General features: G+C 53.1%; 1 protein-coding gene across 1 annotated transcript in view; it reads right to left on the bottom strand.

The window, feature by feature from the left end:
• RADIL (Rap associating with DIL domain) overlaps positions 1–27,234 on the bottom strand; it is a 135,473-nt gene that overhangs the window by 59,493 nt on the left and 48,746 nt on the right. The window contains 3 exon segments of the mRNA XM_088017077.1: positions 18,717–18,874; positions 22,620–22,689; positions 23,667–23,768. Coding sequence (XP_087873203.1) covers positions 18,717–18,874; positions 22,620–22,689; positions 23,667–23,768 — 330 coding nt within the window.

Here is a 27,234-nt window from a genome sequence, read left to right as displayed (position 1 = left end):
GAAAAACCGTACCCATCTCCCAACTACCCTACTCCCAACCTCTGTGCTCATGCCCTCGCCAAAGACAACAGCAGACAGACTGACCAAGAAAAGTCTACTCTCTCAAGGCTCTGGAAACAGTGGCCCAGGTCCCAGTGAGTATAGCAGTGGTCACCTGCCTCTGTGACAAATGTCAGCACTCACTCAGCTGGAGTCAGCGTCCTCAGGCCTGACCCACTCCTGGCTCCACGGGCACTGGAAAAGCCTTTCTGGAAGTGAAGCTGTGTGCTTAGGGCAGGAGAAAGTCACTGAGGAGCACCCCCAAACAAAAGGACCACACTGACCCACAAGGTGGACATGTGCTTGCGCCTCTTGCTAGCCGTCCACTAGGCTTCCGTCACATTCTCTAAGTCCCTCACTCCGTCCAGGGCTGTTGGGAAGAAGTGTGGAAGCAGACCCACCATTTAACTCCTTTAGAACCAGCCTGGGTCTGTCAGCCACCGTACATCCTCAGAGAAGCCCAAACTCTTCAAAATGCTTCTGACAGCTTCTTGCACCAAAGATGAGGTTCCAAAACCCGACGCCTGCCACTTGGAGGTGGGCGGGGGACACTGCAGTTCTACAGTCTATCGTCTGTGCCTTCCCCCAGCAAAGCTCTTTATTACACACCAGCTTCCTGAAGACTGGAGCTCGCTCAGAGCAATTAGTGTCCTAAGCAGAACAAGCATTTGGGGCTCTCTCTGGCCTCCATGAATTGGGCTAGAATGGCTTCGTTTCTTTCCCCCTGAGGAATGTACGACCCGTCTCCTTGTGAAATCCTAAGGAGGCCAGAGCTGGCCATGGCCTCCCCACACGGGCCTGTCAAACACAACTGAAGCGTTTCGGCTAGTACCTGCACGCCCAGTTTGCACACTACACCAGCAGCCCATTCCCACGCTAGCCTTCCGCGAGTTACACAACCTGCCTCTCAGGACAACCCGGCTCAGAAGCCTCTGGGCCAGCACCTTCTCAAAGGACCTGAACCCTCCACAGACGCTCTGCTTACCTGGCCGCCTCCTTCGAGCACAGGCCGCAGGGTCTCAGCCCAAACCCAAAGTGGCCCAGAGGCTTGGAAGCTGCTGCCTTTCGAGAAGATGTCTGAATGTGAACTTAAATATGATGCCATAAGCTGAGAGAAAGGCTCCCAGATACAGCGTAGAAGGGAACTGCTATTCTGTGCCTGGCACGGGGTCCAGGTTCTGTAAGGTCTGAAGCATATACAACTCTGCCTTAATAAACAAGAAATAGAAACGGACACAGCTGCTGGATCCCTCCCCGGGGCCTCAGAAGTGAGCTCCCCTCCCTTCTCTTCAGCAGGATTACAAGGCAAAGTTCGCAAAATCACATCAAGAGCAGAGAAAATGTAGGACAGACTGTGATCTTTTCTCTTCGGGAGCTCCTTCTTAAGCCCCAAGAAGTCCAGGCAAACACAGACCCTGGTCTGTGTGGTCTCTCTAAGTCAGGAAGCCTCTCTCTCCCCATGGTCACTCTCTCTATGGCCATCTGCAGAGAACAGCCCCCGACAGCGGCCACGTGTTCCCTCGTCAGCGCCCTTCGCAAGTGCAAAACGCAGAGGACGACCTATTTGTCCCACCGTGCCGCCTGACAATCCCCAGCAAGGGCAAGAGCGCAGGCACACCCTCCAGAGTGGGGTGCGCCCTGGGTAACCCGATCCGGGTTTGGAGGCATGACCCGTCTTTCCCTTTGCTGCCCACTCCTCTTCTCTTTCACACAAATATTTGGGGAAACAGACCCAAGAGTGTAGGACACTTGCTGTTGCTTCTCTTGGGCAATGTTTTTCTCTTGTTCTCCAGGAAGAATCCAATTTCTGATGAAAACAAGCTCAAGTCACACCAGTGAGTGCAATGAGCGAGGTCAGTGCCGGGCTGAAGAAATGGGTGGAGGCACAGGGCCGGCCCAACACTGCAATGTGGAACTCATTAGAATTTCCACCAGGACAGGGAAGCAAGAGGGTAGACTCTCTCAGGCTCTGCTTTCTCCCCACCGTCCACAAATCCTACCTTGACAGCTCTAGCCAGAGCAGTGCTTTCAAATACAGAAATAATTTAATCAGATGTAATTCTGACATGCTATCCTCTCGAGAGGGTACTTTTTCCACCAATGGGATTAAGGACTGGCTCCTCTCTGGAATGCACAAGAGGTGCTAACTGGAGACACCTGTAATCACCCTTGACTTGCAAATTCTTTTGGGCAATTCAGATTAACCAAACACTTAACAAGGTGTGGGGGGCGGGGAGGCGTTGCTGAGCAGGCGGGTCTGCAGCCCCCGTTCCACCACGGTCCCACCAACCGGCTCCCCGATGGGAAATAAGCCAGTTTCTTCCGCGGGGCCCCCAGGAGCTCCAGCTCAGCATCTGTTTTCTTAGATGCAGTATTTGCCGAGGGGCTGGGGGTGGTACAGAAATAGCTGGGAGACAATGCTTTCAGCTGGCACACGAGTGGGGAACGCGCCGCTGTGTGAGCAGGAAAACCAGGACCGGCTGTGGCCGAGGGGGGGGATGTCACGCCGACCCTGGAGGCAGGGCGCTGACACCCGTGCCCTGCTCCCCCGCAGCGCCCGCGCTGCCAGATCCCCTCGAAGGAACCACCAGGGAGACTGAGGCCCTGGGGTGCCCTGCAGTGGGGGGCCAGACTCCCGCGTCTCAGGGAACGGTGGTCGAAGCTCGCCCCGATTCGGGTCCCGCCCCCCCCCCCCCCCGCCACGGCCCAGGGCCGCGCCCGGGGCCCGACAGTGACCGGTCTCCATGGCAACCGGACAAGCCCGGCCGGAACGGCCCGGAGATGCCCCGTGAGGGCCCCGTTGCCCTAGCGCGCGCCCCACGGCCTCCCAGCCGGCCGGCTCTGCGCCCCGGGGCCCCGGACGCCGCTCCTCGCGCACCCCGCACTCACCTCCGGCACAGTTCGCCGCCGCCGCGGTCCCGCGCGGCTCCCACACAGCCGTTGGCCCACGCCCGCGCCCGCGCCCCGCGCCCCGCGCGTGGCGCGGCGCCTCCTGCCGGCAGCCCAACGGACGGGGCGGGGCCTCGCGGGGGCGGGGCCTGCCTGGCGGGGCGGGGCCTCCTCTCGGCCACCTGACAGAGGGGTGGGGCCTGGTGGGCGGGGCCGGCGGGGCGGGGCCTTCCCCTGCCGACCACCTAATGGACGAGGATAAGGCCTCGAGGGGGTGGAGCCTCGAGGGAGGGGCGGAGCTGATGAGGAGTTGGGCTGAGCGCCAGCGCCACCTGCCGGCCAATTAATGGGCGTGGGCGTGGCCTCGAGCATAGGGGCGGGGTCTCCGGGGAGGGCGGGGCTGGCTGCCAGAGAAGGGAATAAGCAGCCCACCCCTGTCTGCAGCTCAAGGGATAGGGCCTCTGAAGGAGAGGCGGGGTTATGCTAAGCTCAGGTTCACCACTTGCTGGCCTGAGGTTCTGGGGGGACCGGTGGGCTGTTTTGTCCCCACTTTCTAGTCCCCCAATGAACAGGCCCAGAAAAAGGAGAGAGAAAGGTAAAGCAAACGCCTACCAAAAAGGGGACAACTCCAATATAATGAACATCTAAGGCCCTGAAAGTGTCCCTCCTCCCCTACAACTGTCCCCCACCCAGCAGCCAGAGTTTTAAATGACAAATCGAATCACGGCACTTCTGCTTAAAACGATGCAAAACGGGGCCAGGTCAGCTCCAGAGCTCTGCCCCAACGGCAGAGGGTAAGGTGTTTTAACAGAAGCTCATGTCCTTAGAACTCTGGCACCAGTCCTCCCGCTGGAGAAAGACTCGTCCCTTTGTCCACACCTGGAGGATTCACGCGGTCTTGGATGTAGATGCAGAATTCTGCCCCTGGCAGTGAACCTTTTTGTTGACAGCTCACTATTGGGGTAGAAAGTCTTATAATAGTGACTCCATATAGGCAAGAGGAAAGGGGGGACAGTCATTAATGGACACCTACTGTATCACCTCACTCAGAGCTCACACTGACTCTTGGGAGGCAGATGTTGTTGCTTCCACTTTTCAGATGAAGAAAAAAATGTTCAGAAAGACCAGACAGAGGTAGAGCCAAGAACTGAGGCTGGGACTGTGTGATTGTATAATACCCTTTACAGGACTCCCCACGTACCCACGGGAACGTTTACAGGACTCCCCACAAACCTCCCCAACCTTGACCCTCAAAAGGCAAATATCAGGGCTGGAAGGAGAATCTGGGGTTAGTTCTGTGTTCTCCTTCTACAGTACTTCTCACCATGACCCAGGCCCTGCACCCCTCTTCAACAGGGGTTGGCAAACGATGGCCTGTGAACTACTGTTTTTGTAAACAAGGTTTTATTGAAACACAGCTACACCCACTTATGTATTGTCTATAGCCATTTTCCTGCAACAGATACTTTACAGCCTGGAATAACCTAAAGTAAATATTACCATCTGGTTCTGTACAGGAGTTTGCTGGCCCCTGTTCTTCAGGATCTAGTAATGTCAACTATACGGCATTACTACACTGTTTCACACATCTGGATCTTGGCTCAGGCCTTGGAACACCTTTCTCAACTGTATTCGTTTTCAAGAACTGCCACAGTAAAACACCACACACTGGGCGGCTGAAACTGCAGACATTTATTCTCTCACAGTCTGGAAGCTAGAAGGCCAAGATCAAGGTGTCAGCAGGGTTGATTTCTCCTGAGGCCTCTGTCTTTGGCCTGCAGACGCTGCCCTCTCCCTGCTTCCTCACGTGGACATCCCTCTGGTCTGTGTCCTAATCTTCTGTTACAAGGACACCAGTCATAGTGGATTAGCGCCCACCCCAATGACCTCGTTTTACCTTAATCGCCTCTTAAAGGCCCCACCTGCAAATACAGTCGCATTCTGAGGCATTGGGGGTCAGCGCTTCAATCTATGAATTTTAGAGGGACACAGTTCAGCCCTAACACTCATCTTCATCACTCTTCCAATCCCCACTGGCCAATCCCCACTCTTCCTTTAAGACTCAAATTTGGTGTTCTTTATGGGGTAGCCGACCCCCAGCGGGCCCTCCAGCCTCAGCAGCCTTCAGACAATGCTGCCCTGACCAACATGCTGACTGCATCTCATGAGGGACTCCGAACCAGACCCACCCAGCAGAGGAATTTTGCTCCCAAATTCCCAACCCTCAGAAACCGCGGGATGATAAATGTTTCTTATTGATTTAACCCACTGAGTTTGGGGGCAGTTTGTTATGCAGCAATAGACAGCTAATACACCTTATCCAGGAAGGGCTCTCTGCCCTCCAGACTTGGATCTGCACCCCTCCCCTGTGCTCCCACGGGTTCACATTATATCAAACTATGTTCCTTAGATGCAAATCCTCGGCCTATGCTCCTCCATGACTCCCCCTTGCACTTAGGAGAAGGCAGGGTTCAAACCCTACCCAGCTGGCCTGCTGATCATTCCAATGCCCTCTCCATCCCAGCGCACCACCTGCACGGAACTTCTGTTCTGAAACGCACTAGGCTCATCCCCTCCTCTGAAACCTTTCCCCTTGCTGTCTCCTCTTCCCAAAATGTTCCTCCTCTTGTGTCTGGATGCTGGCACTTTCCCCTCATTAAAAGTCAGCTCCACTACCATCTCCAGACCATTCTCTCGACGGCCACCCCTGTGGCCCTTCTCTATCTCATTACCTGTTTTATTTAACTCATAGGCGCTTATCACTATTTGTTGGAGTATTTGCTGGAGTATTTAACACCCAGTGGGGTTTGTGTCCTGTAAAGGCAGGCACCTCATTTGCCTTTTTTACTGCTAGACTGGGCGCCTACAGGTGCTCAATAAATACTGGTTAAATGAGTAAACAAAGGAATGAATAGATTTCCATCCATCGCCTTCTCATCCCCTCAGCTGGAAGCTTATCAAGGGCAACCACTGAATCTTATTCATCTGCGCCAGGCCCATGGGCAGGTGGGCGAAACAAGTTTTTGAGCTGCAAGGGTGAACGTCTTTGGAAATCCACGGAATAAAACGGAGTGTTGAGCTGCCCTCCGTGGCCACCAGAGGGCGGCAGAGTCCCGGGACGCCCTCAAGGAAAGGGGCAAAGGAGCCCAAAGAAAAAGCATCTGGTGAAGGTCAAAGCGCAGGGTTCCCAAGAGATGACCTGTCTAGGGGCAGAAAGACTGGGCTCCTGGGGGGACCAGCAGAGAGGAAGGACAAGTGTCAGCAGGCACACGCACAGCCTTAGATCCTGGCATTTCTGTCCTGCGATCCCATTCTCGATGAGCTCAGCACCACAACCCGTACAGAGCCGCACTCGGGTTTGGCCATTCCTTGTTAACTCATCAGCCAAAACTCAGTGACTGTTGTTTTTCTTGCCGTGTCATATATTGAGCAACTTCCAATCAACAGGTGTCGTACCTCCTGGCACTGGGAACGTATGGGGTACCGGACTATAGAGAAAAGATATTTGGTATTATTCCGTTTAAAGTTGATATGTCTATTCTGATGTCAATATCTAGTAGGCATCTGGATCTGCAGCTCAGGCAAGATGTTGCGTTGGAAAACGCTGATTCCAAGCACAGAGATGGGAAGTGAAGCCAGGAGTAGTAGGCCTGTTCAGTTGAAACAAGCAAAGGGTTCCGTGCCATTAAAATGGATGATGTCAATTCACTTGACTCTTGAGTGCTTGGTCTGTTCTACAGAACCTGAACCACATTTGCTTGATTGTCAAAGATTTTAGTCCAGGTGGGACTTGAGAAATCAACTACCCCCGTGGTTAATAAACTATTCAGGTGGGGAAGGCTCTGGAAACTCTAATCCCAGTCTTGGGACTGGGGAACATGTTGAAGAGCTGTATTTCAAACCAAGTAGGAGTTAGGATCAAATATGACCATGTGATATGATCACAACATAAAATCACAAACATGAGCACAGGTGGCCTCAAGAAACACATGGCTGAAACCAAATATGTTTGGCTGAGTCTGACATTTCATTTTTTGTTTACTTGATTTGATGCCTGTGAGCATTTCTTATAGAAAGTGCCATTTGGTTTATGATGTAGGTGTGAGAAAAATAATTAAGATTGAGAAAATACGATGCAGTAACCTTTTTGAAATGAGAATTGGGAACACGTGGTCATGTTTCAAATTGGGGTGAAAGAGCTTGGTCCAGCTGGAGATCTTTCTATCGCCCAAGGAAAGACATGTGTGAGAGCCCTTAAACTAATTCAGTGTCTACCCTGAACCCACAAGAGGCTAATGGACTTGCCCAAGAACACAAAGTTTTAATAATACCATCACTTCTCCATTGTCAAACACATTCAAGAGAGGTGAAGTGGGACAGATCGGGAATATTAACGGTGATTACTTCCGGATGATGGAGTTTAAGGCAGTTGCCAAAGACAGCCCTATCAATACGTCCGCATCCCACACCCTTCTCCCACTGTAACTCGGACTCTCCTCCATCAGGTGATGGAGAGGAGGTCTGCCTTCCCTGCCCCCCCGCTTTTTTTTCCTGCAAGGACTTTTTAGCTGTGTCAACTGTAGAACATAGCCGAAGTGAAGACTTCCAGGGCCAGGTCATAAAAGACATCATGTCTCCTACCTGGCTCTTTCTTTCTCTTGGGACCCAGCTGCCCTGTTGTAAAGGGAAGCCCAGACCAATGGGGAAGTCACTTGGGTGTGTATTAAGATGTCTTTGCCTTTGATGTTTTCATATCTGGGCCCTTATACCAACCGTGGGAAGACTGCCCCTCCCAGGGGTAGCCAATCTCTGGAGAGAGTAAACCACCCACCTGTAAGGCATATCTTTCATATGCAAAACAACCAGTCTGGAGACCAGCCTTCCCCACCTTCCGTATTTGGCTCACATACTCCAGACCAATACTCCCCTGTCCTCATCACCCCAGGACCAGGTGCCACACAACGAGGGACAGCCCCCCTATGCCCCAGAGCCTGCGGAAATTCCTCCAACTAGCTACTCCTAAATCTGCTAATCCTAAATCTCATCTGTTCCCTCCCTCAGAAGCCACAATAAACCTGATACCCATGTTTTCCCCCTTGCTTTCTGCCCCCCTGACCCTAGATCTTCCCCGGGTGGCCCCGTGTGGCATCCCGTGCCCCCTCCCCCTGGGAACTGTGAAGGACAAACTATCTTTTTCAGGTCAGTCATCTCCTGATCTCTCGGCCTTACCATCCCGGAATAATAAAATCTACATTTTGAAACAGGATCTGGGTTTGGCCATTTGGGCCTGTGTGCCCCACCGGACTTGTGAGTGAATGTGCCTTTGGACGATCTTCACGGCCAGCCCTCACATCCTCGGGCTGAGGCCCAGACTCTGAATTTCCGACTGACAGAAGCCATGAGAGACGCCGATGATTATTGCTGTTTGAAGCCACTATATTTTAGGGTCCTTTGTTTTGCAGCAAGAGACACCTAATGCAGGGTTTTTCATTTACTTTATGCTTTTCCAAACACTCCAAATCTTCTACAGTGAACAGAGACTGCTTTGATAAAAAGAAGGAACAGATGTTATTTTTTTTAATAGCATTTTTTTTTGTTTTAAAGATTTTATTTGAGAGAGAGAGCGCACGCGTGAGTGCACAAGCCAGGGGAGGGGCAGAGGGAGAAACAGACTCTCCGCTGAGCAGGGAGCCAGACCCAGGACTCGACGCCAGGACCCTGGGATCATGACCTGAGCCGAAGGCAGACGCTTAACCGACTGAGCCACCCTGGTGCCCCTGGGCAGATGTTATTTTTAAAAAGACAGCTGGACAAGAGGGAGGCATCTTGAATTTTTATTTTTTTAAGTTCTTCTATTCCACCGCAAACAGTAACATACACCGGCAGGATTTTTCCTCTTCGCTACAAATGTTGATCAAAGGTTGTGTTAATACAAAAAAAAGCAATTTCACAAACAGAGAGGGTCCAATACCAGCAGGACATTTTTGAAAAGGCATGCCACAGATACCAGTCTCCAACACTCTCGATGCCATATACGTCTAGGAAAACAAGTGTGAAAGGCAGTCAGAGTTCCTGCTCCCGGCCCCCCACCCCCAAGAAAGGGCTTCACAAGCAACAGGAGTGGAAAGATTCCTAGTGAAACCCGGCGTTGTACACAGGACTGACAGGCGATTTGTGCCGCGGGGATCAGGGCCCGAAATCTGAAATTGCTTCTGGAGGCACGACAGCTCTTGCAAAGCTGGGTCCACTCATTTTTCAATCAGATCCACTGCCTCCCTCCTTCCCAGCCCCGCCTGAATTCACGCTGACCGACATTCCCGAGGTCTCTATGACCGTCCTGCCCCCAAGACCCCCCAGAATCTGGGACCATCACCAGGACAAGAGACCCAAAAATCGGGTCTTGTATTCCTCTCAAGTGGGGTCAGTGTTCTGAGCAGCCAGATCCTCGGAAGCTCCTAACTTCTTTCTCCTTAACGGTCCCCACTTGGGCACCCAAGTTCCCGAGGTCTGGCCCCATGCGGACCCCCGCCAATCACGCCACTAGGGACTAAGTACCTAGTACCAACGCCCATGCCTTCCCAGGACAGAACCACCTAGAGCAATTTCCAGAGCTGACGGTTCAGGCCCACTCGCGGCGCATAAGAGTAATTTAGCAGGTTGCAACCAGCAACTTGAGAAGAAGACGAAGGGTAGGACGGATAGGGCAGGGTAGGAAACACCCCAGGGCATCCCCCAAGTAGGTCCTGTTTCAGCGATGGACGTGTGAACTGGAATCACAGTGTAAAATGCTTTTCTTATGATGGGTATTGATCAAAAAGGTTTCGAAAACACTGACGTCTGGAATAAATGGAGGACAGCGGACCCACGCAGCCTGCAGCCTGATCCCCACGATGGGGCAGGCAGATCCCATAAGGTACAGGTGAGCCTCCCGTTATGGGCCGCAGCTGGGATGCGGGACCCCCCCCCCCACCGCCCAACGCCACAACGAGGGTACAGGAGGGTTTGAGAGCCCATCACGAGGCCAGCTTTGCAGAGAGAAGGTGTAAGGACACCGACGGGCTGAGGTTGTGTGGGCCGAGAGACTCCATGCAGACCTGGGATAACCAGCCATGGCTTCACCCCACGGCCCACTGGGCCCCAGTGACGAAGGGTCGCCCGACAGGTCAGGGCTCAATGGCTGCCAGGCCCCAGGGGAGGCATTGGGCTCCAGTGTGCTGACTCCCCGGAGAGTGTCCCAGCCCTGGCCAGTTCCCAAAGGCAGGAGCAGAGAACACCTGCTTTTCATCCTCAGGCTTCTCAGGGCTCAGGCAAAACTGACTGAGAGCAGGAACCTAGCCGCCAAAGGATGGCGTTCCTCAAGTCAGGAGAATGGGGCCCCAGAAGGACATTAAGGAGATCTTCATCCCCTGCCCCAGAGCTCAGCTCTCAGGGAGAGAGACAGCAGAAGGGGGAGGGTGTGACACCCAAGGGCCGTGACTTGGGTTCCAGCCCTGCCCTGCACCGTGGACGACCTTGGGCAAGTCTCGCGGCTGCTCCAAACAGCCTCAGTTTCCCTGTCTTGCCGGTTTTGCTGGAGAACTATATAAGAATGTGAATGTGTACACATTCAGAACAGTGTGTATATTGCCTGTTACGCTGATAAAGAGGGGATGGGATGCAGAGAGGTGTACCCAGGCTGCAGCACGCTGGTAAAATAGCTCTCCAAAAATAGTAAGCTCTGATCTGTAGCCTTTGCTGATTCCCATGGTGTCAACATTCCCGCCGAGGCCAATCTCACACCGCTCATGCTTTAACGACTTGCCCGCCCCGAGATATTTAACCACTGGTCTCCAGGATGCCATAAGCACGCAGAGCACCCCGACACCTCCACGACTTCCCAACTCCCACAGTCAGGGGACAGCGTCGGACGGCATCCCGTAGGCCCGAGCAACCATGCTGCGGGTAGCAACTCCTCCCAGGCCTGCCACCTCCCTCTTCTGCTCTGCTCCCCACTACCAACCAGACCACCTGCAGAACAGCTCCGTGCTCCCCTCCCTCCTCCACAGCTCAAGCCCCATGCTACTCCAAATCTCCCAGAAAAACCAGCTCTTGGGCAGTGCCCAGGCATAGGACCCACTTGGGGCAGAGTCAAACCCACTACAGACTTGGGTTGGGAAAAACCAGCCCGGGAGCCTCCTACTAGCACTCCAGCTTGCCCTCTGATGTTCAGACTTGCCAAGAGTAAAGGCCAGGGCAGTGTCCACGCGGACCACAGTTGGGAACTTGCCCGGCCCTGGATGCAAAGGGCCAACACATCCACGAGGCTCCCTAGCCACACCTTCCCAACCTCAGAAGAGGAGGAGACCAAGCTCCCCCTGCTCCCCGCCCCCAAATGTGTGCGGAGCACCCACTAAGCGCTGGTACGGAGCAGGGCACTGAGCGCGGTCAGTGGATGTGCTGCGCCTGCCTGAACTGGGTGTCCCGGACCGGTGCTCACACCCGTCCTGCCGCCCCATCCTGCCCACGTCTCCAGGCTCGGCTAAAATGGGCTAAAATGGGCTAAAATGAGGAGTGTTGGGCTGGGATCTCAACCCCTCGCTCGGCATTCGTGCCCCGCTGTAAAACAGAGGGAAAAGTCCAGATCAGTGACTCTCCACAACGTTGGTCTCCCAAGGTCCTTCCGGGGGCTCGCAAGGTGAAGCGGTTTTCGTAATAACACTGTAACATTGTCCTGCCTTCAGGCAAAGGTTTCCAGAGACTATAGAACAGGTGATTGTTCCATGCTCACGAAAACACAAGCAGGGGAGTCCTGAGGGCTTCTGCTAAGCCAGACGTTCAAGAGATTTCCAAGAACATGACACCATGAAACCATGCCACTCCTCCTCCTAAGTCTCTTTTTGTTTGGAAAAATATAGTTATTTTTAATACAAAAATATGTTACTGATGTTAATGTGTAAAGAGTTTATCTTTGCGTGATTTAATAGGTACTTTCAAATACTCTCAGTTTTAGTCTCTACTATGATGAATGTTAATATTAGATATAGCCCATAAACAAAAGTTCTTTGGTGTCAATAGTTTTTAAGGGTACGAAGGGGTTCCACGACCCAAAAAAGGTTTGAGAAACACTGATCTACTAGCGTTGTCCGATGTAACTTTCTGGGAGGTGAGGACTGTCTTTATCTGTGCTGTCCAAAAAGGTAGCCTCTGGCCACATGTGGCTATTGGGCCCTTAAAATGCGTCTAGTACCGGTGAGGCACTTTTTATTTGTATTTATTTTTATTGCCTTAGCCACCTGCACCTAATAGCTACCATAGGGACAGCACTCCCTTACTCGGTAGCTGGTGTTTCCCAGCCCATTTGGGATTCCTTTATTTTCCCTACGTTATCCATCAGAGGAGTCTGTGCATGGAGGAGGGTCTCAGTGTTGCTCTGGGGAGGAGCGGAGTCCACAGCCCTCTGCTCCCCCAGGGGACCTCACCACAAACTGGGGAAGGGTCCGCTGTGCTGAGTCAAGCCAGCCCAGCCCACCCGTCTGGGCTTTGTGCCCATCCCTGACATGCACAGTCTGGAAACGGATCAGCAGCGACAATCAGCCGAGCAAGACCACCAGCTCCTTTTATGGCTAACCAGATGGAAGCCCAGAGAGGGTAAGTAATCTGCCCCAAGTCACACAGCAAGTGGGAAGCTCAAGTGCATCACATCCACAAGTGGAAAACAAGGCCATGAGGGAGGTCTGGCACTTCCTCCCTGCCAGACCCGGAGGCCCCACACCACCTGAGCCACTGGGCTGTGAGAGAGGCTGCAGGCTGCACATTCTGTCACTGGAAGGGGCAGGAGTGGCCACGGTGCCCGGGGAAAGAGAGGGGTGTTGGTGGGGAAGGCACCGGCCCCAGCTCTCCCCGGCTCTGGGCCCCAGGCATGTCACTCCTCTGCTCTCACCCCCACCCTCTGGGTACAAAACGGAGCTGTCCCACCCCTTCTGCCTCGTGTTCAAGGTCTTGCTGCTCAGGCTCCCAGTCTTGCACATCACACCTCAAGTAAGTCAACCATAAAGGCCAATGGCTCTGGGACCTACAGATTCCTGCCAGCCACCCGTGTACAGGCAGGGTGTACCGCCGGGACCTGGGCCTTGGAGCCCTTTACAGGAAATCCGGTTCCTGTGCTGGGCATTGTAGCCTCAGGCCAGAGAATGTCCTGGGAGTACGCCCGGGGATGGGGGCAGCACCGCTCCTCCCAGCCACCCTGCCACTAGGAACCATACGGCTACACATTCTCCCAAATAAGCATCTTTTGAAAGCCTGAGTGGGAGTTTCTGCCAGTGTTTCCAACACCGGCCTAAACATGGGGCTAGCAAACGAAGCTTCAGACCTTCGGTATAAGCGTTCAGAGCACACGGACCAGCTGAAGCAAAAACCTGGAGCCCACCAGCATGTCAAACTGCTCCTATCCACAGGCTGGGAACCCTAAGATGGACTTGCCAGCATTTTAGGGAGCAGACAGTGGAGTGGGGGAGGGCCCGCGGCTGCCACTTACTAGCTGTGTGCCCTTGGATGAGTTACTTAACCTCTCTGAGCCTTAGTCTCCACATCAGTAAAATGGGATCATACCTACCTCGTAGAGTGCCTGTAAAGACAATATAAACCACAGGGCCTGGCACAGAGCTTATGAAACATTAGGGGCAAAAAAAAAGAAAAAAGAAACAAAAAAGAAAGATTAGGAACAGAGCCCAATTTCAGGAATGGCCTGTGTAGAAACACAGGCTGCTGAAGTGTATTAATATTGTGAATCTAGGAAACGAAGTAAGAAAGAGCCCAAAGCAAGAGCATTGGTTAGGTACCCCGCCCCTGAACGCGAGTCTGTCCTCTGGAATCTGACTCGGGAACCCCATCACTAACATGCAGGGCATGGCCTCAAAGTAGATGAGCTCCACAGTGGGGCTTCCAGAAACGGTGTCCAGACTCCAGAGTGCCACCCTGACCTACTGGCTCAGCAGCAGTCCTGGGTGGGTGGCAGCTGGCATCTGGGGTTCAGCAAACCCCTGCAGAGGTTCCGTGGCAAAACCCTAGGGAGCTGAGGGTCTTGCGTGCTGGCTTGCGTAGGGCTGGAGCCGGAGCGGGTGGGCCTGGCTCCAGGTTCCAGACCCCACAGACGGAGTGTCCGGGCAGCTCAGGGCCCCTTCAGAGCTGGCGTGTTCTCCCGGCTCAGGCTCCCGGGCATCCCTGGCCAGCTCCGTGAGGGGCACAGGCGGGAAGCAGTGGGGCAATGGTGTGCCAGGTGGGCCTGTGCGGGCTTTCGAGGGCCCAACATGAGCATCCCCTCCCAAGACATCTTCAGTGATGTCACCCTGGTGGCTTGAAATCGGCCATGGGTGCACTGACACATGGAAATCAGCAAATGCTATACACCCGTGTTTTGTTTTTGAACTCATTAAAAACGTTCAGCCCATGGGCGCCTGGGTGGCTCAGTTGTTAAGCGCCTGCCTTCAGCTCAGGTCATGATCCCAGGGTCCTGGGATCGAGTCCCACATCAGGCTCCCTGCTCAGCGGGAAGCCTGCTTCTCCCTCTCCCACTCCCCCTGCTTGTGTTCCTGCTCTCGCTGTCTCTCTCTGTCAAATAAATAGATAGAATCTTTAAAAAAAAAAAAAAACCGTTCAGCCCAGCATTCCTCCCTGGAGGACAGACGTGGGGGCAGTGGGTGTCCTTGGAAACAGGCGATCTGGCCGTGGAACCTGACACTTGGAGATTAGATAGTCCTGGCTTCAAAGCTTGGCTTTGCTGGTTAGATGCTGGGTGCCCTCGGGGAAGTCGCCAAACCTCTCTGTGCTCTGGCTTCCTGCTCTGTAAGCTCAGCTAATGATCCTTACCCTGCAGAGGAGAGGGTGTCAATCAACGGGCAGAGCATCTAGGAAGCTCTAGCACAGAGACCCGCGCGCCATACCTGTGAGTGTACGTGTCAGCATACTCACGTGGGACCGGCTGCTGGGACGGCCATAGGTTCTTTCAGGACCCCGCGATGTGGTTCCCAGAACCCACCTTTCAGCATCTGGTTGCACGGTGTCGGGGGGCAAAGGTGACAAGTGCCTTCTTGACTAAGTCACTAGGTTCATTTCCCAGACCTCTGAACTCTACCTGCCCCTCTCAGCACCTGAGCTGCCCTCTCCCCCCTTCTTCCCAATGGGGGCCTGACTCCAAATGCAGGGGCTCAGCCCGGCTGTGGGAAAACATTCGGGGCACCGCAGCGTTTGCAGACAAATACAGAAAAGAGAGCCTGGTGCCCTGAAAACCCAGGACGGCAGCATCCTCGGGAAGCCCTGCACATCACCCCACTGTGCGGGGCCCCCACCCACCAGCAGCCTGGCTTTAGGCCCTCTGTCTAGGCCCCCTCGCAACTCCCATCCCACCCCCGCCCCTACCCAGAGCTTTCCTAGGATTCTTCCCAGCCTGAGCCCGATGCTGATGGGGAGAAGGACGCTCAGCCCTGCTCCCACCATATGTGCAATTTCCAATCAAGAGAAAAAGGCAGCTCTGGTCTGTGATGTTGGCTTAAAGCCCCCTGGCCTGAGAGGCTGCTGGCCCTGCGGACAGCCCTCGGCAAGCTCCACTCAGGGCCGGTCCAGGAAATCCTGCCATCTGGCCGGCAGGTCCATCCACCAGCAAGCGCACCTGCTTTGGCTGGGCAAGGGACTCGGTAAGCAGGGTGTCACCCCCAGGCCGGCCAAGCAGTGGGAGCCTCCTGAACCTGCCTTCATGCGCACTTCTCACCAGCTCCCACCCCTCGCCCCAGCCCAGCTGCGCCCGCCTAACTCAGGAGCACCTGCTAAAGAGCCTGGAGTGTCAAAGAGGCCTGCCGACCTCCTCCCTGGCTCCGTGGGGCATGACAGCCTCTTTGCCAGATTGTTCTAGCATGTGACAGCCTCAAAGGTGGCCAGGAAGAGGGAGCTGACATCTGAGTTCCCAGTGCCCTGCCCTCTCCACCCCACACGCCCAGTGCGCAGACTAGAATGCTTACCTACAGGAGGGACTGGCCTGAGGAACGTCTTTTCTTTCCCTGCACTGCTGGTGACACACTTTGGAAGAGGTCCAGGGCCTAGGTTTGGGTGAAATGGAATGCTGGGAAACTCATCACAATGATGCTGAGGAAGAGAAAGGGTTCATGGGAAACATTCTAAATTGGACCAAGGGGAAGGAATGTGGTCAAGGCCCTACAGAACAGTGTCCTCACCAGCCTGTCCACAGTCGGAAATTCTACCATTAGTGATTCACTCCTTTGGCTAGCATAGCTGACGCTTCTGGAAGAGCGTCGTCTTCATTATCAAAGGCTGCTTCCCAAGCGGGCAGCCAAGGGAACTAATCAGAATACCAGGCTGGGTATTTCACAGTCGTTACCTTACCGAATCTTTAAGCAACCTTGCAAGCTGCTGCCTTGTTATCCCCATCTTATAGTGGAGGACACTGAGGTTAAGGAACTGGCCCAAGCCCTCCCAAACAGAAGCAGCCATATTTGATGTCAAGTCCAGCAAGACAGAGCTCCTCCCTTAAATAGCTCCTGGGGTGGGGGGCAGGTGCAAGGACCAGGGTGACGAAGGACAGAGCTCTGAGCCTCGGTGCAGGTAAGCACGGGGGGTGGCGGGAAGCAGGCGGGAGCCCCTAGGAAGGCCAGAAATCCCTCAATACTGATGCCTGAGCAGGGCTTCGGAGGATGAGCAGGAATAAGATGGGTGGATGAGGGGGTGAACTGGCACCTCCAAAGGGGTGGGGCATAAAGGGGCAGGCTGCCTTGGGGAAAATGCAAGATCAACTAGCCAAAAAAAGGAGGGGGCAGGAGGCAATACAGGTGTCACATGAGGAGCTCAGCTCCAGAACCCCTAAAGAAGTCCCAGGTCAGTGTCCCCAGGCTGCCCAGCCCTCGTCCTATAACAGGGCCTTGTCCCATCAGCACCTCAATGACACGACCTTCATGGACAGCACCTCGGCACGGTGCTGGTGCCGTGCTCTGGGAGATTCCTGACCGGCTTCCAAGAGCAAACATGAACCCCCTCCCCCTGCCTCAGGCCCAGGCAGAGATCACTGTTGCAGTGTCCCTGTACCACCCCCATCACCGGCAAGCCCCTCCCTAAGGGGGCTCTCCCCGACAAAGCTTCCTCGCCCCACCCCAACCTCCAACCCCGACCTCAAATGATGGTGGGCAGACCAGATGAAGGCAGCTTCCAGAGGCTGGGAGTGCCAGTGTAGACAGACAGACAGACAGACAGACACACACACACACACACACACACACACACACACACACACACACACACACACACACACACACATACGGCAAGAGGACAAAGTCTACCCCCAAAGCATCTGCCAGCTCAGAACCCACCTGTCTGAGGAATGTGTCTGATGATTTAATACTGGCTTCGGTACATGGGATTCCAGATGCTGGAACCCTGAAATACCTTGGAATGTACTAGAACTAAGCAGAAGGCATCCTTTCTTGGCCCAGCCAACGCTGGTTGGGATAGCCATAGGCTGAGGCCTGTCTACCTTGAGAGATGCTCGATTAAGAGATTTCCAGATTCCTGTGCAGCTCAGGAGCTGGATCCCCTCCCCAGTAAATGTCCAAGTGGCAGCTACAGAGGGGCCTGCCCAGGCCTGGGGGGATGCTATGAGGGCAGGTCCCCGGAAGCCTTGTCACGAGCTACTAGGGACTTCAGAGGTGGGGGTATCCCAACACCGGAGACGCTCTGCCCAGATCCCTATCAAACTAGCGAGGCCTTCCCTCTGGGGCTCATCCTGAGGAGCCTCCCAGGGCTGCTGACTGGCACCAAGCGAGAATCCGAATGTTGGCATCACAAGCACAAGCCCTAAATCTGGAGCAGGTGGGCAAGTCCCCAGGATCTGCTTGCCCCCCGAATGAATGGCTCTGATAATGTCTCTGGATTTTTGCAGCAGAAGAAATGACCAAGTAACCGCTTCCCCAACCCCCACCACTCACTCACTCCTCTGTACTGAGAACCAGCTATGGTGGAGCAAAAGGCCAGGGGCTGCTCAGGCTGTCTGCCTCAGTCTCCCTTCATTGCCCCCCAGACAGCCTGCTCCAGGAGTTTCCCCAGTAGGGACAGGTGTCATGTCAGGAGATAAGCAGGCTCCCCCACACAGTCTGGCTGTGATCCCACTGCAGAGCACATCAGACAGGAAAGGCTAAGGGGTGCCATCGTGAGTGCTGAACTGACAGGTCGTGGCTGCCCAGAGCACCTCCTGAAGAAGAATCCTGATTCTGCACCATGCTGCAGTTGATTGGTGATGTCTGCTACGGTCACGGTTATACACCGTCCCTGATCTACAGGCTGGGTGACTTTCCCTGAACAGGGCACAATTCCCCAGCCAGGACTTTGGTAGCAGAGGAGGCCCTGGCCAGCAGGATACAAACAATCCCCTGACTCCCTAATAGCGTTCTGAGGGCCTTAAAGAGTGCATATGGGCCCAGGGTCCCCCAATCTGCCAGGACAGTGTCTGCTCCCTTTTCTGAGGACATTAACGTTGGTTGTATTAGGAAACACTTGCCTAGGATAGAAACACGTTACAGGGTTAATTTCTCCTCTGTCAAAATGACTAAGGGCTTTCTTTCTCACCTGGGACCCAAAGGACATTCTGGCCTCGGACCCATCCAAAGCTCTGCCCGTGGACGCGCAGACAGGCCTGGGCGCTGTGCTCTGGACCAAAGTTCACAGAAACACTTTTCCTGATGCTCTGCCCCGTGCAGTCTGGGCCACCTCATTTGGACACCTTGGCCTGCAGGGTGCTGGGCAGATAGAGGTACCTCCAGATGGCATAGTAGTGGGTGCCAGCGCCAAAGGCCACAAAGAGATGCCAGATGGCGTGAGCAAAGGGGATCCTGCCGTCACTCTTGAAGAACACCATGCCCAAGCAGTAGAAGACCCCTCCGGTCATCAGCTCCCAGATGCCCTCGGTGTTGGGCTGTCGGCAAGGACAAGGGTGAGGCACAGGTCAGAGGAGCAGCCAGCAAGGCTGGGAGCCCCCCGCCATTCCCCCACCACCCCAAAACAAAAAGAGACATGGATGGCGAGCCAGCCCGGATTCCCAGGTAGGAGGTCTCGACACGTGTTGTCTATTCTCCCCAAATTAATTCTCAAATGTTGCTCATCTCTACCAAAATCTCAAAGACTACTTTCTAGCTTGTCTTTTCTAAAAACACATCTGACCGTGTACCCCAAAGAAGCAAAAGCAGGGACCTGGACAGATCCTGGTACATCCAGGGTCACAATGGCCACAATGTGGGAGCAACGCACATGTCCGTGGATGGATGAATGGATAAACAAAATTGTTGTTCGTGGGATTTCATGACATGGAACCTTACTCAGTTAAAAAGGAAGGAAATTCTGGCACCTGCTCCAACACGGATGAACCTGGAGGACACGGTGTTGAGTGAAGGGAGCCAGGCACAGAAGGACAAGTACTGCAGGATCCCATGCATACAAGGTCCCCAGAGTCCATCGAATCCATAGAGACAGAAAGTAGGTTACCAGGGGCTGGGGGAGGGGGAGCAGGGAGTTTGCGTTTCACGGGGACAGAGGTTCAGTTTGGGACGATGAGAAAGTTCTGGAGATGGCTGGTGGCGACCCCTGCACGAAAATGTGAACATGCTCCCTGCCACTCAACTATAGATTTAAAAGGTTTAAAAATCGTAAGTCTTGTGTACACTGTATCACAATTTTTTTAAAAGTAATACATGTCCAGGGTGAAGAATTTTAGAGAAACCCAACGAAAAACGTTAAGAAAAAAGGAGTCGTCCTAGCCATCAGAGACAAGCACTTATTAACCCGAGTGGGTTGGTGGTTAAAGGGAATGGCAGAGACTGAGCGCCAAGAACCTGCCACACCACCGCCCCGTCTCCCCGGGTCCTCTTGTACACGTTACAGGCTACCACTGTTAACAGTATCCTTCCAGAAATGTTCTCCCCCACGTGCAACACGGAATATGCATGCACTTCATAGTAGGTACTATGCACGGGAACTGATCATTCCAGACAAAGGGGCTCACGCCATCCCCACCATGCTGCAACTCCACGTTGGGTTAACTGCTCTGTGGGGGACCAGTCTGCATCCCACAGCGAGAGCCACCTCCAGCTCCTGAATAGCTACATAGTATTTCATCGTCCCTGTGGACACTGATTCCCTCAGTCCTGGAGAGCATCATACTGGAGTATTAATGACACAGTAACAGCTTTAGGAATACCTAGTGCCTCCTCGCACCTGCTCGCACCTCGGAGCCTTCACAACCACCTTATGAGGCAGGCATGACTGCATGTGGCGGTCATGGAGACGTGCCCACGGCACATGCTAAGTGAGGAAAGCACGTTGCAGAGCTGGACATTTTGTGTGACCTCGTTTTTGTAGAAGAACAAACAAGTCCGGGCACCTGGGTGGCTCAGTTGGTTAAGCGACTGCCTTCAGCTCAGGTCATGATCCTGGAGTCCCGGGATCGAGTCCCGCATCGGGCTCCCTGCTCAGCAGGAAGTCTGCTTCTCCCTCTGACCCTCTTCCCTCTCGTGCTCTCTATCTCTCATTCTCTCTCTCTCTCTCAAATAAATAAATAAAATCTTTAAAAAAAAAAAAAAGAAGAAGAACAAACAAGTCCGTATGTCTGCATATCCACATAGATTTGCATATAAATAAATAAATAAACAAAAAGGACACACAAACTGAATGGTGGTTGCAGCTGGGGCATCGTACTGGGGAGGAGGGCTTGGCTCTTTCACACATCTTCAGACTTATTTTTTGCAGTGACTATGTATTAAAATACACCCTTACTATATATAAGTATCTATATGTACCTACACATAATTTGATGGATACTGTATAATTTAGTATTTAATGTAATTTAAAAATTTTTAAATTTTTTAAATAAATTTAAATGAATTTTTAGAAATCTTAAAATTTTTAAAAATATTTATCTAATATGAATTATATAATGTAATATTTAATATACTTCATAAAATTTTTTAAAATCTAAAAATTAAAGTTTAAAAATTTCAAAATATTACACTGTGATATTTAGCTTAATATAATTCATAAAATTTTTTAAATAAATTTAAATTCTTTAAAATTCAGAAAAATTAAAATTTTTTATTTAATATAAATGATACAATGTAATATTTATTTTAATATTCTTTATAATTTTTAAAATTTTTTAAACGTTTTAAGATTTTTAAACGTTGGAAACATTTACTTACTATAAATTATATAATGTAATATTTAACATACTTCATAAAATTTTTAAACATTTAAAAATAAATTTAAATAAATTTTGAAATTTTTTAAAACTTTAATATTTGTTTAATATAAGTTATACAATGTACTATTTAATATTCTTCATAAAATTCTTTAAAATTTTGAAAATAAGTTTAAATAAAATTTTATAACTTTAACACGTTTAAAACATTTAATATAAATTACACAATTTGATATTACACAATTCAATAGATAAATATATATATTCAAATAAAAATGAACTTGCGAGGGGAGAAGACAGTCTGTAAGAATAAACACAAATCATCAGGAAAATGCTGAGCAGAAGAACTGACGGGACCACAGATTAAAACGTAATTAAGCTAGATTACGTAAAATGGTTTGGTGCCAGGATAGACACGGGCCTCTGGACGGAACAGAACTGAAATCCCAGAAGTAGACCCACATATACGTGTGAATTTAACATGTGACCAAAGGAGCACGTTTAAATGGCAAATAATTGACATCACTGGCTAGGGGCTCAGCCCCGAATCACCACGTCCAGGAGAAACCACAGTGGGAAGGTTAAACCACAACAGAAACAGGAGACAATACGGGTAAATATTTATGTGAACTTGGAGAGAAGGAAGGCCTTCCTAACCATACCACTTTTCTGTGTAAAAACTATAAAATTTAAAAGAAACAGAACACCTGCTAGACTTGACTACATATAATTTTACCACCTGCCAATAATCACAGTGTAAGATAATAAACTATGGAGGGTGCCAGGCAGGTGAGTTTACTGTGCCCACTTGACAGATGGGACAACTGAGGGTCGCAGAGGAGATGTGGTCCACGCGTGGCCACCCCAGCTGCTTCTCTTCCTGGGCTCTGCCCCTCACAGGCCCAGGCAGAACAGCCCGAAGATCCTGGTCCCCACAGTCAGCGGTGATGGGGCCCAATCCCGGCTCAGCCACTCAGGGGCTGCACACGAGTGTGGGCCAGCCTGGGTGTCTTGAACGGGACATCACATGCATCTCCAGGGGCAAGGAAGGAAGATCCTGCAGGTAGGCCTCCTGCCCTTCGTAAGGGCTCGGAACCTGTGCGGGGGAGGAACCTTGGCTGCCCCTTTAGGTCTCCTGTGCGGACAAGCCGTTTAGAACGTGTGAACACCAAAGGGTTGGAAGTCCTAAGCCTCAGCTCTGCCTCCACACCCAGAGATGTTATCATCACAGATTTAATTTAGCGACTGGGTACTTACTATGTCCCAGGCACCACATTCCCTCTCTGTAGGTCTTCCTATTGAATCCTTAAAACACACAGGGAGGCCGACGCAGGGAGGGGATGTGGGGAGGGGCTGACACGGCCATCGAGAGAGAGAGAGAGAGTGAGAGAGAGAGAGAGAGAGAGAGAGAGAAAGAGAGAGAGAGAGAAAGAGAGAGAGAGAGACTCCCGGCCGGCCGGGTGGGACTTACCATTGAAAGGAGGACCAGGGCAGGGAAGAAGCCCATGATGACATAGCAGAGCAGCTCCACCAGCTTGTACCTGGCAGGAAGACAAGCCATCTGGGCCTCGGGACAGCCTCCCCATGAGGAACGGCATACAGCTCCCCGCTCTGGGTAGGAGGGGACACCCCAACCAAAAGCGTGAGAAGAGTTCCACCCTCTGCCCAGCGCTCCTGGGCTCTGACTTCACCCAGGTACCTGCAGCAGGCACTGGCAGAGCTGGGTGGCCCTGGGCGGGTGTCCTTCCCTCGGGGACTTGGTCTCCATGGGTGGCATGACTGGCCACGGCTGTCCCTGCTGCTGAGTACAGCACGCATGTGGGCCCTTGCCTCGCTTGGGCCGGGGCCGTCATGACTGTGTGATGCCAGCACCTTTTCCCCAGGGGCCCAGGCAGCCGCCCTCCGTCCCATCCGAGCGGCTGCACGGGCTGACACCAATTTGCCCTCCCTGGAGATTCCAGAAGTCAGTTATTCCCCTTTGCTTCTATAGCTCTGTTTCTTTCTTCACTCGGTGGGACGGAAGTGAAGAGAGTCTGGAGCCTCTCCCCTCATCTGACAACCCAGCTTAGGGAGGGTGGGTAACACGTGACCCACAAGGTCTTTTTTTAAAACCTCTTCAGGGGGCGCCTGGGTGGCTCAGAGGTTAAGCGTCTGCCTTCGGCTCAGGTCACGATCCCAGGGTCCTGGGATCGAGCCCCGCATCGGGCTCTCTGCTCGGCCAGGAACCTCCTTCTCCCTCTCCCACGCCCCCTGCTTGTGTTCCCTCTCTCGCTATGTCTCTCTCTGTCAAATAAATAAATAAAATCTTTAAAAAAAAATAAAATAAAATAAATAAAACCTCTTCAGATCGACCTTATGGGCTGTGGCTCTGGTGGCCATCCATGGGCCCGAGCCCTGGGATGCCAGGCAGAGCCGTACCCTCATGCTTCGGGGTCATCCTGGGGTCTCATCTCCCCAAGGGCAGAGAGGAGGCCCAGCCTACCTGAGCCCCGAGCCCCCCCACCCAGCCTTGGCTTACCGCTCATGGAAGAAGAAGACGTAGATGGTGCCCACCGAGGCCATGATCCAGACCAGCCAACGCATGTGGGAGGCCCAGGGGCCCAGCTCCCGAAGGTTCAGCCTGAGAGAAAGCCAAGGGCACAGGCTGAGGGGGGCCCCCTGGGACCCAGCCCCTCCCAGGAAGACTGACCCCAGAGCAGCCCTGTGCCCCACAGCTCTGCAGGTGGGATGTGGGCTCTCGGGGTGGAGAGACAGACGGAGAAACTGACTGGAACAATAAGCAATGATTAGAGGAAAATTAGCAAAACGGACACCGTCCGAGCACAAAGACAAAGGGCATCTCAAATGGGCAGGAGTGTAAAGCCTGTGTGAGGGCAATCGGGCCGAATCTATCAAACCCGAGGTGCGCGTGTCCAGTGACCCCGTCACTCCAGCCCCAGGGGTTAGCCAAGGAAATGCGGTCTCATCCACGCACAGAGGCACAGAAGAGGACATTCATCACAGCACCGGTCCAACAGGACCCACAGGAAAGCACCCAACCATCTACCAGAAGGGAAAGGTGATATAAGGATGATGTCCGTCTGTGCTGGTTATCAATATACTGCCTCTCGGCTCTGAATTCACCCTTCCTGCCTGCTCCAAGCTACCGGAGCTGGGCCGCGTGCCTTCTTCCTTCCCACCAGGCGCGACGTTAAGCTTTGTCAGGGGAGGGCAGTGAAGAGACGCTGCGGGAGGAAAGGCTCCTCTTTCCTGGCGCCCGCGGTTCTCCCACCAGGTTCTGAGAGCAGGCTTCTCTCTCTGCCGCTGGGCTGAGGTGGTTTCCCCCCGGGCAGGTGCCTGCAGGGCGTGGCTTTCTCCAGCATTTGGCCACAGTGTGATCCCTAGCTGTGGATGCAGGGGACAGTGGCGGCACAGAGGACAAGGCAGGCCTGTGCCTCAGGCCAGACAGCTGCTCCTGCACCCCCTCTTCAGCCCCACACACCGGCACACTGGCGGCCCCCCGTGGGGACCCCTGTCCGGCAAGCTGCCTGACCTCCACCCTGTACCACTATCTGCCCTGAAATGCTCGGGGTTCCTGCAGGGGCCTCTCAGCGGCTGGCTCCAGGAGCACCCAGCAACCAGCAGCTTGCCCGGCACAGAACAAGGGGTAAAGCTCGGGGCCTCCAGTGGCCAGCCTCCCCCAGCACCCCCAGAGGGCTGATTTCCAGCAAGCCACACCCATGGCCCCCTCCAGCAGCCTCTCTGTCATCCCGCGGGCAAAGGCCAGGCCCTTTCGGACGAGGGGGGAACTCTGCCCTGGATGGAGCGGGGCTGGTCATAACTGTCCCTTATATCTGCCGCTATGGGCTTCCCTAGATTTGTCTTTGACGCTCATTAATCAATTCTCCCCTTCTCCGATCTCCTATGATCAATCCTTTATACCAGCTGTTCCGTGTTCAAATCACTGTATGGTTTCTGTCCCCCAGCCGCACCCTGCCGGATACACCATCCTGTGGCATGGGCGTAGCAGCTTGGAAAACAGAACAATCCGGACTTTGGTGCAGACATCTCCCAGACATGTTGCTGTGTGTGGTGGTGGGGGGTGAGGGGAGAGGAACGGTACTGTATTATTTGCACGCGTGAAGAGAGATGTGTACATGCGCAGCACACCGATCGGAGCCCCCCTGTCGAGTGGGTAGTGGGAGTTCCATCTAGAAAGGGACAGTTGAGGATGGCGGTGCTTGAGGGGAGGGATCCTTTCTCACTTTTTTTTTTTTTTAAAGATTTTATTTATTTATTTGAGAGAGAGAATGAGATAGAGAGAGCACGAGAGGGAAGAGGGTCAGAGGGAGAAGCAGACTCCCCGCCGAGCAGGGAGCCCGATGCGGGACTCGATCCCGGGACTCCAGGATTATGACCTGAGCCGAAGGCAGTCGCCCAACCAACTGAGCCACCCAGGCGCCCCCCTTTCTCACTTTTTTCCGGAGTGAATTTCTTGAATGAGACCACCTGATATGCAACCTCTGCCCACCCCGTGTCCCCCAAAAAGCAATCGGCTCTGAGTCCAATTGTTATTATAAAGAAGTTAATTTATACTGGAAAGCTTAAAGGTAGAAAAAAATAATCCGACTCATTACCCGGAAGAACCATCAGTGAAGATCATTCTGAAGAGCTCTCCAAACAGACACAAAATAGGCCAATGGGAAGGAGGATGAGTATAAAATGGGGTGTGGGGGGAGGGGCGAGGGGAGGGAGTCTCGAACTACACAGGTCATTTCTTACTAAAATATCACACTGAATTTCAACTTGACTTTAACAGAATAAAATGAACACTTCCCCCCCCCAAAAAAAAGTGTGCTGAATTTCAAATATTTCTGCTCCTCTCTTTCTACTATGCCAGAGGCTTTCAAGCATCTTTTACACCCTTTAAGTAAAGACTGTATGCAGGAATCTCACGTGTAAGTCTAATCTATCAAAAACAAACATCAAAAAAAATGGGGTTTTCTGATTGAGGCAAGGATGGAGGAACCCACGGTCATTCACGCCCCCCCCATCCGTGGTCCTCTGGGAACCTCCGGGGCTCTGCAGAAAATGCCATGAAAACCAGAGCCATTCAAAGAAAAATACCCACCAAATGATTCTATACCATCTTGTCCCATGTACCCCTTTCCCGCGCACCCAAGTGCCCAGCTGGGAAACTTGGTCACCAAGCTCCTCCGTCTCCCTACCTCCGCCCGCACATCCGATCAACCCCCACGTTCGGCCAACTCTTCCTCCTAAAAAGGCTCGCAAACCAGGACGTGTCACCTGCACCCCTCGTTCACAGTTGTGGCTCATTCCCGTGTCAGTACAACACCTGTGCTCCCTGTGGGACCCTAAGTCCCATGAGGAGAGAGTGTCTGTACCTCTCCATCAGTCACAGCTGGGGATAAAGACTAGAAACCCAGCCGATAAATCAAGAGAGGGGACGACAGTCGGGATTGTTTTAGAAATCCACGTCAAAGAGAGTTACTGCAGCTGAGCACAAAACTTGACTTGATTATACTTGGCCGCATCCAAAAGGAAACCTGAGATGACCTCGCCCCTGGCAACTGCAGGTGATGCCTAGGGCCCACCTGGGGCCGACCACAAGTGGCCACGTGGAAGGGGCTCCCTCCCATGGCTCCTGGTTTCACTCTCCTGCTCCTGGCCTGCTCCAGTGGCCTCCCCACAACCCACTCACCCAGGACCTGTGCTTATTCTAGAAGCCTCCATACATATGCCTGCCGACTTGGCATCTGACGGCCAGAAGCGTACCAGTTTTGGGAAGAGAAGCGAGTCCCCCTCTCTCCCAAAGCCCAGCTGGGCATGGGGCTTGCATCTGCCTGCAACCCCAGGGAGGACCCGGCAGCGGGGCTGGTTTCACGGGGGAGGCTGGCCCAAGAAACCTGGCACCCCTCACCCCCTCCCACCGTCCATGAGTCAGTCTACTCAGCTGTCTGCAAGTGTCTTTTCGATCTGTCACTCTTCTCCCTTGACTCCCGTGGGCACTCCTGGGGTCCAGGCCACCACCGCTGCTCCCCTAGGTCCTGGGCCAGGCTGTCCTCACCCCTCCCTGCTCCCGTCGG

The sequence above is a fragment of the Eumetopias jubatus genome, unplaced genomic scaffold, assembly GCF_037043125.1.
Source record: "Eumetopias jubatus isolate StellerSeaLion01/CBP00866 unplaced genomic scaffold, mEumJub1_p1.0 scaffold_12, whole genome shotgun sequence".
Lineage (NCBI taxonomy): Eukaryota > Metazoa > Chordata > Mammalia > Carnivora > Otariidae > Eumetopias > Eumetopias jubatus.
The sequence above is the reverse complement of the archived record's forward strand: the minus strand, read 5'-3'. Positions and strand labels throughout refer to the sequence as shown.